This window comes from Colobus angolensis, unplaced genomic scaffold (genome assembly GCF_000951035.1).
Source record: "Colobus angolensis palliatus isolate OR3802 unplaced genomic scaffold, Cang.pa_1.0 Scaffold122, whole genome shotgun sequence".
Classification (NCBI taxonomy): Eukaryota; Metazoa; Chordata; class Mammalia; order Primates; family Cercopithecidae; genus Colobus; species Colobus angolensis.
Genome location: NW_012113364.1, coordinates 6349969 through 6363512, shown reverse-complemented (window position 1 = coordinate 6363512; position 13544 = coordinate 6349969). Strand labels below are relative to the sequence as shown.

Genomic DNA, 13544 nt, shown 5'->3' with positions numbered 1-13544 from the left:
GGAGGGTGGGCCGTGGGAGGGGGACCCTGGAGCCCCCGACCACCTGCACCCCTCCCCGCCCACGTTCAACCCGTCAATTGCATCCACTAGATGTGCTTCCCCATTCCCTACCCCCTCCGCCCAGTACTCTCTAGGGTGATTTACTCCCATCCCCATGTCCCACGTTTACTGAAGATAGGAGGGAGGGTGGGCCGTGGGAGGGGGACCCTGGAGCCCCGTGAGCCGATGGTGTCTGACCAGGCACGGTGGCTCAAGCCTGTAATCCCAACACATTGGGAGGGAGGATCGCTCGAGGGCAGGAGTTGGAGGCCAGCCTGGGCAACATAGCGGGGGCCCCGTCCCTACTACGACTGGAAAAACAAAAAAAGGCATTTTGGGTTGGATGAATTTTAGAAAAGAAAAGAAAAAGATGTCTTCTAGAGAATCCAACAGGATGCTGTAGTGGTTGCCCGCACCTAGTCTCCAGCTGCCCAAGGAACAAGGCAAGGAGCTGTCTGCAGATAAGGGGCAGGCCAGTTCATAGATGTAGCCACAGTCACCTGGCATCCCATGGCTTCCAGTCACAGGCTGCTGTGCTTTGATGCACTGGGGCTTCCATGGGTCTTAATGTGTGTGATACTATCGTATCAACACCTGAAAGGACACTGGAGACAGGAAAATATACCAGGCATGGTGGCTCACATCTGTAATCTCAGCACTTTGGGATGCTGAGGTGGGAGGATTGCTTGAGCCCAGGAGTTAGAGAATAGCCAGGGCAACAGTGAGATCCTGCCTCTACAAAAATAAAAATTAGCCAGGCTTGGTGGTGTGTGCCTGTAGTCCCAGGTGCTCAGGAAGGTGAGTTGGGAGAATCGCTTGAGCCCTGGTGGTTGAAACTGCAGTGAGCCGTGATTGTGCCACTGTGTCAAGCCTGGTGTGACACAGTAAGACCCTACCTACAAACAAAAACAAAAAAAAAGCAAGAGAAGGGAAACGATGCCACGTGTGGTGGCTTACACTTGTAATCCCAGCATTTTGGGAGGCCAAGGCAGGAGGATTACTTGAGGCCAGGAGTCTGGGACCAGCTTGGGCAACACAGACTCCATCTCTACAAATAAAAAATAAAGAGGAGGGAAGGTGAAGCATTACTGGATACCGAAGATGGCTTCTAGGAGGCAGGGACTAAGATAGTGCCAGATCCAGGAGCATGTAGTATGTGGAGTCCCAGGACAATGGATAGAGGCCCTCAACAGGCTGGGCTAGGTGATGATGCTCTTGGGAAGCAGATAGTGTTGTGCAGGGATTGCAAGCCCCATACACACAATGTCATGGGAAAATGAGCAAAAATCTGGAAGTAATCTCTGCAATTGGAAAAAAGTCATTAGTCACAGTGGTGCTATTTTTTTGTTCACTGTCGTTGGGAAAATGATGTGGTTTGAGGGAAAGAGCACAAGACCACAGACTGCAGACCAGGGCCCCACCGCCAGCTCCCCCTGCTGATGACATTGCCCCATGTGAGCTCCAAAACTGTTTCCGATGACTTTTGTCCTCTCTGCTTCAATCCTCTCGTCTCTAATATGGAGCAAACACTTGGATTGGTATGAAGTATCTTTGGAAAAGGTTTAAAGAGCTCCAGAAATGTTAAGTATTATTATTATTCCAAAATGTTATCTGAGCCCTTGATATACACATAAAATGGTTTTAGAGGACCTACAGAGTAAGCACAAGGCATTTTCATGTCCTACGGGTGCAGAAGAGTAACAGTGCATACACACACAGAGGTGTAACTCCCTGTCTATTTTGTTCATTCATTCAGTGAATTTTGGGTCTTTACGTGAACCAGGCACTGCCCAAGGCCCTGGGTCAGCTTTATTTAATGTATTTGTACCCTATTTTATTTCACAACGGATTTGAAAGCTGGGAAGAGGACTGTGTAGACAAGCAGACTTTCACTGGAGCAGGAGAGATGTAATATTGAAAAGGATGCATGGCTATAATCCCAGCACTTTGGGAGGCCAAGGCAGGCAGATCACTTGAGGTTAGGAGTTTGAGACCAGCTTAGCCAACATGGTGAAACCCCATCTCTACTACAAATACAAGAATTAGTTGGGTGTGGCCATGCCCACCTGTAGTCCCAGCTACTTTGGAGGCTGGGGCAGCAAAATCTCTTGAACTCAGGAGGCAGAAGTTGCAGTGAACCGAGATCGTGCCATTGCATTCCAGCCTGGGTGTTGCAGTGAGATTCTGTTTCAAAAAAAAAAAAAAAAGATGCATAGGGATAAAATTTGAATTGATCTGGAGGAAGTTTGTGGGAAGATTAAAGAGAACTTAAAATGACCTCATTTCTTTCAAATGCAGTTTGGTAGAAACCACAAGCAGTGCAAAACAGGAAAAAAAAAAAAAAGCCTTGCATTTTAAGGGAAACCTCGAGCTTCTTAGGGTACATTTATACCATCATTTTCATGTTCCTCACTCAGCCCTTGCCTCCAGAACCTTAGCTGAACTGGAGACCAGTCTCACTTAACAGATTAGGAGAGGAGTAGGTGTCTGGAAGTATTCAACACACAACTACTGAGCTCTACTGTGGGCAGCCCGTGGTTGGTGACCAAGATGCTTTCCCTGTCTTTGGGAAGCTTGAGGTCTAGTGGAGTGAATTGACAGAGGAAAATAATTGGCAATGTATTGTGCTAGGTGCTATTATGGAGAGGAGAATGTGGCACATGATGAAAGCACAGTCGAAGAATGTGTCAACTCTGTCCTGGGGGCAGGTGAGGCACAGTAGAGCAGATATGCTCACAGATGAGGGGAACTTGAATATAAATTTCTGGAATGAGTAGATGCCACTAACCTGTATGGTACGTTGGTGTGAATTAGAAAAAGGGCACATAGCAGATCACTCTCATCCAGGTGCTTTTATGCAGTGAACAACCTGTACCACTATATGGGGCCATTTAACTTGCCATATAGACAGAAGAAGAAAGAGAGTGGTAAGAGCGTTTTGGGCACAGAAGACACTGTGAGCAAGAGCACTAAGATAGTAAATTCAAGAAGTGAAAGGACACTGAAGGCTTGAGCTCTAGAGCAGTGATAATGGGGTTGAGGTGAAGAGACCTGATTTAAGAGCTATCAGGGGGCCGGGTGCAATGGCTCACGCCTGTAATCCCAGCACTTTGGGAGGCCAAGGCGAGTGGATCATGAGGTCAGCAGATCGAGACCATACTAGCTAACACCGTGAAACCCTGTCTGTACTAAAAAAAATACAAAAAAAAAATACAAAAAATTAACATGGTGGCAGGAGCCTGCAGTCCCAGCTACTTGGGGAGGCTGAGGCAGGAGAATGGCGTGAACCCGGGAGGCAGAGCTTGCAGTGAGCGGAGATCGTGCCACTGCACTCCAGCCTGGGAGACGAGAGCGAAACTCCATCTCAAATAAAAAAAACAAAAGAGCTATCAGAGTTTGAATGGGTAAGACTTGGCAGGTGATGAGGGTGGGGCAGAGGGAAGAGAGAAAAGAAAGTATTCAGATGGACCCCTGGGCTTGAGTGACTGAATGAATGGTGTGGCACCAATCAGACCCGAGGGAGTGAAGATGGAGCAGCCCCAGCTCTCATTCCCCACTGCCTGCCTGAGAGCCCTGGTGATTTCTTTCCAGTTTCCTGAGGTTGTTCCCCTTAACATCGGAGGGGCTCACTTCACTACACGCCTGTCCACACTGCGGTGCTACGAAGACACCATGTTGGCAGCCATGTTCAGTGGGCGGCACTACATCCCCACAGACTCCGAGGGCCGCTACTTCATCGACCGAGATGGCACACACTTTGGGTATGTCTCTCCCTGTACAATCAACTTTGTAGTGCTAGAAAGTGATTAGCCTGGGCTTGAGTATGGGACTTTGGTATCTTCCATAGTACCCAGAAGAGGAGATAACATATTGATGGAATTTAATAAATTGGCTTACTGAAAGAGATCAAATTTTCTTTTTTTGCCAAAGGAGACAAAGACAGCCAGAGAAATTCCAAATAACACACACTGGCTGGCTGAAGTTGCTTCCATCCTAGACAGTTAAACAATTTTTATTTTCAGCTGGGCGTGGTGGCTCATGCCTGTAATCCCAGCACTTTGGGAGGCTGAGGTAGGTGGATCACTTGAGGCCAGGAATTCGAGACCAGTTCACTACAGCATGGTGAAACCCCATCTCTACTAAAAATACAATAATTAGCTGGGTGTGGTGGCTCATACCTGTAATCTCAGTTACTTAGGAAGCTGAGGTAGAAGAATCGCTTGAACCCAGGAGGCAGAGGTTGCAGTGACCCGAGATCGCGCCTTTGCACTCCATCTAGCCTGGGCGACAGACCGAGATTCCATCTCAAAAAAACAAAACAAAACAAAACAAAATTTCATTTTTATTTATGTATCTATATACACATGCACACACAGACATACGCATACACACACACACACATATATATGTGTATATATATATATATGTGCTCTGATGCACTGGGGCTTCCACTGGTCTTAATGTGTGTGATACTATCATCATTTTGTTTATATATATAGATGATATAAATAAATGATGATATATACTATCATCATTATATATATATGTAAAAATAGAGATGGGATCTTGCTGTGTTGCCCAGAGTGGTCTCAAGCTCCTGGCCTTAGGCAATCCTCCTACCTTGGCCCCCCAAAATGCTAGTATTACAGTATTTATTTAATTTTTAGGTGTTTTTTTGTTTTTTGGGGGGGGCTGTTTTTTTTGAGATAGGGTCTTGCTATATTGCCCAGGGTGGAATACAGTGGCTGATCACCAGTGCCGTCATAGCTCACTGCATCCTTAAACTCCTGGGTCAAGCAGTCTTCTCACCTCAGCCTCCTGAATAGCTGAGACTACAGGTGTGCACCACCACACCTGGCTATCCTACGCAATATGAGACCAGGAAGTTGTCATCTGTGTGGAGAGGAATAAGTATAATCCCATGTAGGGGGGTAGTCTAAAACAACTTGGAGAATACCTTTAGATCTGGATTTTGGGGCTCAGCCTTGGCATGGGAAGGAAGCGTGGTATGTAGCAGTGGTTACCAGACTTTTTTCAGTAGTTTAAAACAGTGAAAAAAGATGAAAGACTGATATAGTGTTATTCTCCTTTAATTTTGACAAGGAAAGTCTTAAAAAAAAAAAAAAAAAGAAAAAACCTCTGTTGTTCCTGTGACGTAACACTAAAATGTGGCAAAACACAGTCTCAACAACAGCAAAATAGCAGCTAGGCGTGGTGGCACTTGCCTGTAGTCACAGCTACTTGTGAGGCTGAGTTGGGAGGATTGGTTGAGCCCAGGAGTTGGAGGCTGCAGTGAGTCGTGATCCCAGCACTGTGCTCCAGCCAAGGCAACAGAGTGAGACTGTCTTTTTTTTTTTTTTTGAGTCAGCGTCTTGCTCTGTTGCCTTAGCTGAGTGCAGTGGCGTGAGCGTGGCTCACTACAGCCTTGACCTCCCAGGTGCAAGCAGTTCTCCTGCCTCAGCTTCCCAAGTAGCTGGGACTAGAGGTGCACACCACCACGCCTGGCTGATTTTTGATTTTTTGTATAGATGAGGTTTCACTGTGTTGGCTATGATGTTCTCGAACTCCTGAACTCAAGTGATCCTCCTGCCTCAGACTCCCAAAGTGCTGGGATTACAGGCCGTGCCTGGCCGAGACTCTGTCTCTTAAAAAAGAAAACAAAACCTTTCCCAAGAAAGGACTTCTGACAATCTTACACATAAACAATTTAAAGACTTTATATCTCAGGTTCCAGGTTTGTGAAATGAGAAATAATTATAGCTGCTGCACAGGCTTGTCAATGAGGATTATATAAAGAGCCTTGTTATGACCCCTAGCCATGTCCTTTTCAGAGTACGTGACTGGAACTCTTAGCTCTTTCAGTCTGACATTGGAGATGACTAGAGACCTTGAACCAAGTGTCCAGGAGGCAGAAATTCTCCAACCACTGCATCTCTGTGCTGACCTGCAAGTAGGATTGCCCACATTGTGGGAAAGATCATTTTTATTCTCAGAAAGGAGCCCTTGGTCAGATAACTTGCTTGGCAGCATCTGGGTTTCCCCAGTGGGCTATCAGCTGCCTCCAATGCTGAGAAAACAAAGTGTCACATCGCTCTGCAGAACTATAAAAAGATATTTGTTTGCAGGCTGTTTGGGGAAGGAAAGTGCCGGCTCCAGCTGGCAGCTCCCACAACACCCTTAGCTGGGCCTTGCCCCAGGGTTTTGTTTTTCAGAGCTCACCAAGGTTTGCTGAAGATTTAGAAGGGATTTTGGGGAGGGGGGTCCGGGTTTGACTTGAGGTGGATGTGCCCACGCCCAGGTGGCCACAGCTAGAGAGTGGCCAGGCAAGAGCATGGCAGAAAGCAGGAGATGGCGACATTCATACTTTGGCTGATGAGTTCCTGTGACCTATGATTCATCAGCAGCAGATGAAATTGTTGAATGACTCAGATAAAATAGGGGGTTCAGGGCATTTCGTAGAAGTGCATTTCTTGCTATACAGCTTATGCACCCCTAGCATCCACCATGAAGGCTGCTTGGGCCTCCACCTGGGATCGTTCCCCATTGTCATCAGCTTGCCACACTCTGGTCTAAATGCTTCTGCTGAAGCTGGACCATGGTGGATGTGGGTGTAGAGTCAGCCATGGCTGGATCTGAGCCTCTGGCAACGGTGGCTACTTGAGCAAGCATGTTCCTGAACCTGGCTGGGCCCCACTTGAGCCTCATTTATGACATAGAGATAAGATAGCGCACACCCCCAGTGTCATTGAGAGGATTACATGGGATAACCCATGAATAGTGGCTGGCACCGAGTAATACTTAGCGAGTGTTAGCTGGTGTTGTATTAGGTCATAGACTAAGCTGTTATTGAGGTAGCAGCATAATCTTGGGGTTTACTCACTCTCTTCCACATGTACCAGTGATGTATCTGATTACTCTTAGCACTAAATAATCTGAAAAGCTGGTGGCTTGCACTTATGGTCCCAGCTATTCGGGAGGCTGAAGCAAGAGGACTGCTTGAGCCTAGGAGTTAGAGGCTGCCTTGAGCTATGATTGCACCACTGCCCTCCAGCCTGGGTGACAGAACAAGACCCTATCTCTTAAAAAAGAAGAAAAAAAAATCTGAAAAGTGAATTAGAAGGACAGAATTTTTATTTTAAGAAAATGCAATATGTGATTTTATTCAGCCCTGGAACTGTTCTTTCAGACATTATGGTTAGGCATTTTACCTGCTCTGTATAGCTACAGAATAATACTAGTGGCAAGGATGGGGAACACCTAGAACTCTTTTGCATTGCTGGTGGGAATGTAAAATGCTGCAACCACTTTGTTAACCACGTGCTTACCCTATGACCGAACAATTCTACTCCTGATACTTACTCAAAAGAAATTTGTGCTTGTGTCCACTAAAGGTTTTTTTTATTTTGAGATGGAGTCTCACTCTGTAACCCAGACTGGAGTGCGGTAGCATGATCTCAGCTCACTGCAACCTCCGCTTCCCAGGTTCAAGCAGTTCCCCTGCCTCAGCCTCCTGAGTAGCTGGGATTACAGACGCCCACCACCATACCTGGCTAATTTTTGTATTTTTAGTAGAGATGGAGTTTCACCATTTTGGCCAGGCTGGTCTCAAACTCCTGAGCTCAAGTGATCCACCCACCTCGGCCCCCCAAAGTGCTGGGATCACAGGTGTAAGCCACCATGCCTGGCCTAAAGGTCTAATATAGGAATGTTCATCCCAGCTTTACTCATAATAGCCAAAAACTGGAAACAACCCAAATGTCCGTTAAAGAGACAACAGGGTAAATAAATTATACCATATTCATGCAAGGGTATACTTACATAATAAATAATAATAACAAACTACCGGTTTGTTTTTATTTATTTGGTGGATAAATTTCAAAAACATTATGTTAAAGGAAAGAAGCCAGGTACGAAAGAGAACATACTATATAATTCTATTTATATGTATTTCAAGAAAAGGCAAAACTCATCTTTACTGATCGAAGGAGAAGTTAGAGTGGTTCCTTCTGTAGGGATTAACTGGGAAGTGGCATGAGGAACCTTAAGGAATGGAAATGTTTTATCTTGATCTACGTGTAGTTGGATGGGTATATTCATACTTAAAAAAAATTGAACTGTGCAGTTAATATTTGTACATTTATTGAATATTTCACCTCAATTCTAAAACAAATGTATATAAAGGGCTCGATGTCATATCTTTCCATTATACTTACATATGCCTAGTAATACCTAATATTATATCTAATAATAGTAATTATAGTTGCTTACTGATAACAGCAACTGGTAACACTTATTGAGGCTCTACTCTGTGCCAGGGATTTTCTAATCACTTAATTCCCTAATACATTATGAGGTTTTATTGTTTTCTCCAATTTTACACACAGGGAAACTGAGGCATGGAGAGGTTAGGTTCATTTACCCAGTGTAACACAGCTGGCAGTCTAGTTTTAGATTTTGTCCAATGCACTGTATGGCACTGCCCAGGAGCGTGAGCTGCTTGTCACTGACCCTCTTTCCTTCCTGCTCAGAGATGTGCTGAATTTCCTGCGCTCAGGGGACCTCCCACCCAGGGAGCGTGTTCGAGCTGTGTACAAAGAGGCCCAGTACTATGCCATCGGGCCCCTCCTGGAGCAGCTGGAGAACATGCAGCCACTGAAGGGCGAGAAGGTGCGCCAAGCGTTTCTGGGACTCATGCCCTATTACAAAGGTGAGGGTCAGCTGCCCGGGCTGGTGGGTATGTGGGAGGCGGTCTGCAAGGCATCTGTGAGTGTTTAGGTCTCCATCACAACACCGGGGGCAGCGTTCATCCAGATTACCCAAGATGGGAGGGAGTGTCGTCCCCTCCCAGTCACACTGGGGAGATTCCGGTTAAGGTGGTCCTACCTGGCCTATGACAGTCAGCAAATTGTGTTTCAGAAGGACAACCCTCGTCCCATTGGCTCTCCTTTGCTGTAGAGAACCATGAGCCTTGTTTCACTTTGTGCCCTTCATTGGCCCCCTGAGTCCTTTCCCCGAGAAATCTGTCTTTCCCCACCTGCATCCTGCCATCTTCAGGACTGTTTCTCTGTGCATCTCTGCTGCCCTGTCCTGCCCCTTCATCCCAGTGATAGGTGTTGTGTTCATCCTCATAGACCACTTGGAGCGGATTGTGGAGATCGCCCGGCTGCGTGCGGTCCAGCGGAAGGCCCGCTTTGCCAAGCTCAAGGTCTGTGTCTTCAAGGAGGAGATGCCCATCACCCCGTATGAGTGTCCGCTCCTCAACTCCCTGCGCTTTGAGCGAAGTGAGAGTGACGGGCAGCTTTTTGAGCACCACTGTGAAGTGGATGTGTCTTTTGGGCCCTGGGAGGCTGTGGCTGATGTTTATGACCTGTTGCACTGCCTGGTCACGGACCTCTCGGCCCAGGGCCTCACCGTGGACCACCAGTGCATCGGGGTGTGTGACAAGCACCTCGTGAACCACTACTACTGCAAGCGCCCCATCTATGAGTTCAAGATCACATGGTGGTGAGTAGCCTTGGTAGGCAAGAGTCCCATCAGGGAGGATGTCCACCACACTTGGTGGCTGTGGGAGTAAGATCCCTGAAGGGGCTGCTGACTGCCCCAGAATCTGCCGAGGTGAGGACCGAGTCCTGAGGTACAGCTCCCAGGGGACAGAGGTGTAGCTCCACTCTCCCTGACTGCACCTCAGGGTTGGGCTCAGGGCTTGCGGCCTGCAGGCACTCCGGCCAGCGCTCACCTGGCCTTTCCTCAAGGCATGGTAGTCTTTCCTTGAGGCTGATAGCTAGGGCTTGACCAGGAAGTCCCGAGAAGTTTTGTCACCTTCTTGACCTTGCAAGAGAGTTTCTGCCCATTTTAGAGCTACATTATCAAATTGATGAGGCCTAATCACTTCCTCGACACTGTTCAAGCATCCCTCCCTTGTGCTTAGTGTATTGGTGTGAACATGGAACATGATGGGGGATTTACCTGACCAGCCACCCCATATCCCCTGGCTGAAGAAGAAAGAGCATCTTCTGTCCCAAGAATAGTTGCCCACATTCCTAAAATGTGGAAAGACTTCTCTTTTCCTTCCGGAACATGTTCTTCACCACCTTTTGGAGATTTAACCATAGCTGCCAAAGCTATGCACCCAGTTGGCCTTAGAAAACCACAATGTTTACAGCCCTGTCTTAGGGCCACAGCTTCTCCTATCTTCCACCACCCTCCTTGCTTGCAGGGTTGTCTTCTCACAGGGCTGGAATGCAAATTTCAGAGGCTTCTTTTGAAGATTCCCCAAGTCAAGCAGGCAAGATGCCTAGATCTTCTGTTATGTTTGACATGTAACATCCTTTTTAGAGGCTCAGAACACCTCCTTGGCTGCTATCTCATGTGTTAGAATCCAATTCGTGGTGAACCTCTTTGGAAGGGGCCCCCTCTTTAAACCCTGTTGCTCTGTCCTGGTAACATTCTCCTAGGAGAGCATGTCTTCTGAGAAGGTAAAGGAAGGGCCGGGTGAGACACACAACTATCCTAGGAGCCGTAGGAAGACAGAGAAAACTTCCCTTTTGTTTTATTCCTCACTCCTCTATTTTTGTCTTACTTCTCTATATTTTGTTTTACTTCTCACTCCTCTATATTTTGTTTTACTTACTCCTCTATTTCAGAAATTGAAAAAGATCCCCAAGGATCTGTTACTACTGCATTTCCTTCTTGCTCTGTCTACAGCCTGGGCCAGCTAGTCAGGGTCTGGACATACATCTCCTAAAGGAAGAACTGTGTAGCACCACTGATCACAATGTAACATTTCCATGCTGCATTAAGGGCGTCTCTCTGTAATCATGACTGTACCTGTCTCTTCCTGGGTATTCTTGAAGGGAGATTTTTTTTTTAATGTGTAAAGAATTGATGTGAGCCAGGAACGTGTCTATAGTCCTAGCTACTTGGGCACACGCCTGTAGTCCAGGCTACTCAGGCACACACCTGTAGTACCAGCTACTCTGGAGGCTGAGGCAGGAGGATCACTTGAGCCCAGGAGATGAAGACTGTAGTGTACCATGATCATGCCTATGGCTAGCCACTGTGCTCCAGCCTGGACAACACCGTCGTTAAAATAAATAAATAAAGGAATTGGGGAGGACAACCTCACTGGTCTCAGACTTACAGGACCAGATAGATGAGATGGGTATAGGGGGAGCTGAAGTCTGTGTTCATATGAGGAAAAGAAGACCAAGCCCTGGGACTTCGGTTGAATTCCTCCGTGGGGCTGGAAGGCAGTGACCTCCTGTTCCCTATGTGTAAACAAAGATTCCAGGGCATGGTTTTGCACTCCTGTTGTACTCTTTTAGAGGTGGAAAAGAGGTGAATACTGAGATCTAAAAGGAAAGAACAGTCATTCATGTTCTGAGATATGTGCTCTCTCTATTCTCATATACAAAGGGATGGTCTCTTTTTTGGAGCTGATGTCCCTGCTTGGAGGTTAGCCCAAAAACATGGCTCTTGCATTGTTCTAAGAGAAAAGTCTTTGATTTCGGTTCTTCTGATTGGTGTTACCTACTGCCTAATATGTGTTCATTTTTTGACAGAGAGGCAGACTATTGAAAAAGTCTGTGTGAACAGAGAGCAGTTCATTAAGCCCAATGCTTTCAGTAATGTGGCCTTGACCACTTCTGCTCCCTACCATCCCACGGAGCATCGCAGGGCTTGGTTATTTAGAGTCCATACATGCAAGCCAGGGAGAAACTTGTTTGCTCAAATGCAGGTTTGCTCAAAAACAGGTCCTGAAGGCTGGCTTAGGGTTACAGGGATGCTGGGTAAGAACACTGTTCCTGTGTCTCTTGCGGGAGAAACCCCTGTTTCTCTGACTCCCTATGTGATCCTCACAGCAATGTCTTCTGTGCCACTGTAGGACACAAGGCTCAGACACTGGGCAGCAAGCTGAGAGCTCTTTCTAAATAGAGTGAACGAATTCTGTGGTCTAGTTTCGCCATTCTCTGATGAGAAACCGAGGCCAGGCTGAAAAGTGAATTAGATGTGGTGGATTGTGGTAATGGCCTCCAAATAAAGGGGTTATCCCTGTGGAAGTGATTTCTCCCCATTTGATCCCACCCTTTCAACTCTAAGTGGCCAGGCCCAGAGCAGAAGAAGGGTTGGGTCTGGAAGGAAGGCTCCAAAGGTTGAAAGCTTATCCCTGATCAGAAGGAAGTGCATCTTTATAGAATTGTTGTGTGTAATGTCAGTAAATCCCTCTCGCTTGACAAGGGACTGGATTAATCTTGCCTTGAGACAGGCCAGTAGTTATCAGTGAGTCAAACCAAAGTGAAAGTTTCAGGAGATGGGACCACATGGTGCAATGCTCGCCATAATAAAATTCCTTGAAGATAAAAAAGCTAATGTTATAGCAATGAAAAAGACTGAAGCAAAACCACACTGAAACACATCCCATTCCAGGGGAGGAATTCTTTGCATAACACTCTAAATCAAAGGAAGGAATCATCACCTTCCTTATTCTACCTCTGCCTTGTTCACCAGGCTGCCCAGTGCTTACCATGCAGAAAGCAGTCAGCTGTACTCTGGAAGTTTCTGTTCTTTCCTGGGGCTTAGGATATTCTGGGAGCTGTCTGAGCCTTGTGCCTCAGGCTTATCAGGTGATATAATCTTCCTGTTCTGGGTTGCTTGCTGGAGGACTAGGAAGTGACATTTATAAGACACGGGCGGTGTGAGCATCCATGTGTGGTCTTGGTCTAAACCAGCTCTTGAACAGGTTAAAGCAAACAGCAATAACAAAACAAAAACTACCCACACTGAGCATTTTGATCCCAGTAATATTTCAAATATTGTCCTTCTGCATATGTTCTATCCATATTTGATTCCAATATACATTATTAAGCTTTCTTGGGTACTATTTTTCTGGGGCTCTTGCATGAAGGTGGTGCCTGTCTCATGATCCTTAAAAGAGAGAGGCTTTTTTCATCCAAAGCTGGAGTGTTGGGAACTGGGGTGGGAGAGGCACTTTTTTGGAATTCTGAGAGAATCATATCTGTGTATATACATACTGAGTGGGGAAGAATGGGGGTTGGCAGGGGTTGAGGGAGGTGGGAACAAACAGTGGGTATGGGAACAGGCAGTCACCTCGAGTCACCTGGGTCTGTCGTCGTCCTTCTGTACGGTGTTGGATTTATGTACACAGTATAACACTTCCTGTGTGAGTTCATGTACCTATCTGTGAGTGCTTTGGTGTATGGAGCCTCAGTACACTCCAAGGGCATTAAAGTCAAGAACTAGAACCTGTGTGCTGCGCCTTTCTTTTTTAGAGATGTGCGCTCATCCCTTCTCTGACCCCCACTTTGTCAGCAAATATTTTTTATGTCTGCTTAAAATGTGATATGTTTGGGGATGCTCCACACAACAAGACAGGCTTTTCCCTGAGACCAGCAGCTGAACTTCTGCCCTGAAAGGGAGGTGGGCCTCTTGAGGACCCTGCTGGAGTTCCTCTAGACTTGTCTCTGTTTCAGGTAGGCAAGTACCCA

At 46.6% G+C, this 13544-nt stretch overlaps 1 protein-coding gene across 3 annotated transcripts in view; it reads left to right on the top strand.

Annotated features, from left to right (window-relative positions):
• The window catches only part of KCTD7 (potassium channel tetramerization domain containing 7), a 13829-nt gene extending 528 nt beyond the window's left edge, over positions 1-13301 (top strand). The window contains exons 2-5 of one of the 3 annotated variants that reach the window (XM_011932276.1): positions 3631-3800; positions 8568-8746; positions 9171-9543; positions 10683-13301. In XM_011932276.1, coding sequence (XP_011787666.1) covers positions 3631-3800; positions 8568-8746; positions 9171-9543; position 10683 — 723 coding nt within the window. In that variant the 3' untranslated portion in view covers positions 10684-13301. Of the gene's footprint in view, positions 1-3630; positions 3801-8567; positions 8747-9170; positions 9984-10255 lie in introns of those variants that run through there. The other 2 variants (XM_011932267.1, XM_011932285.1) reach the window with 2 other exon arrangements.
• The last annotated feature ends 243 nt before the right edge of the window (positions 13302-13544 follow it).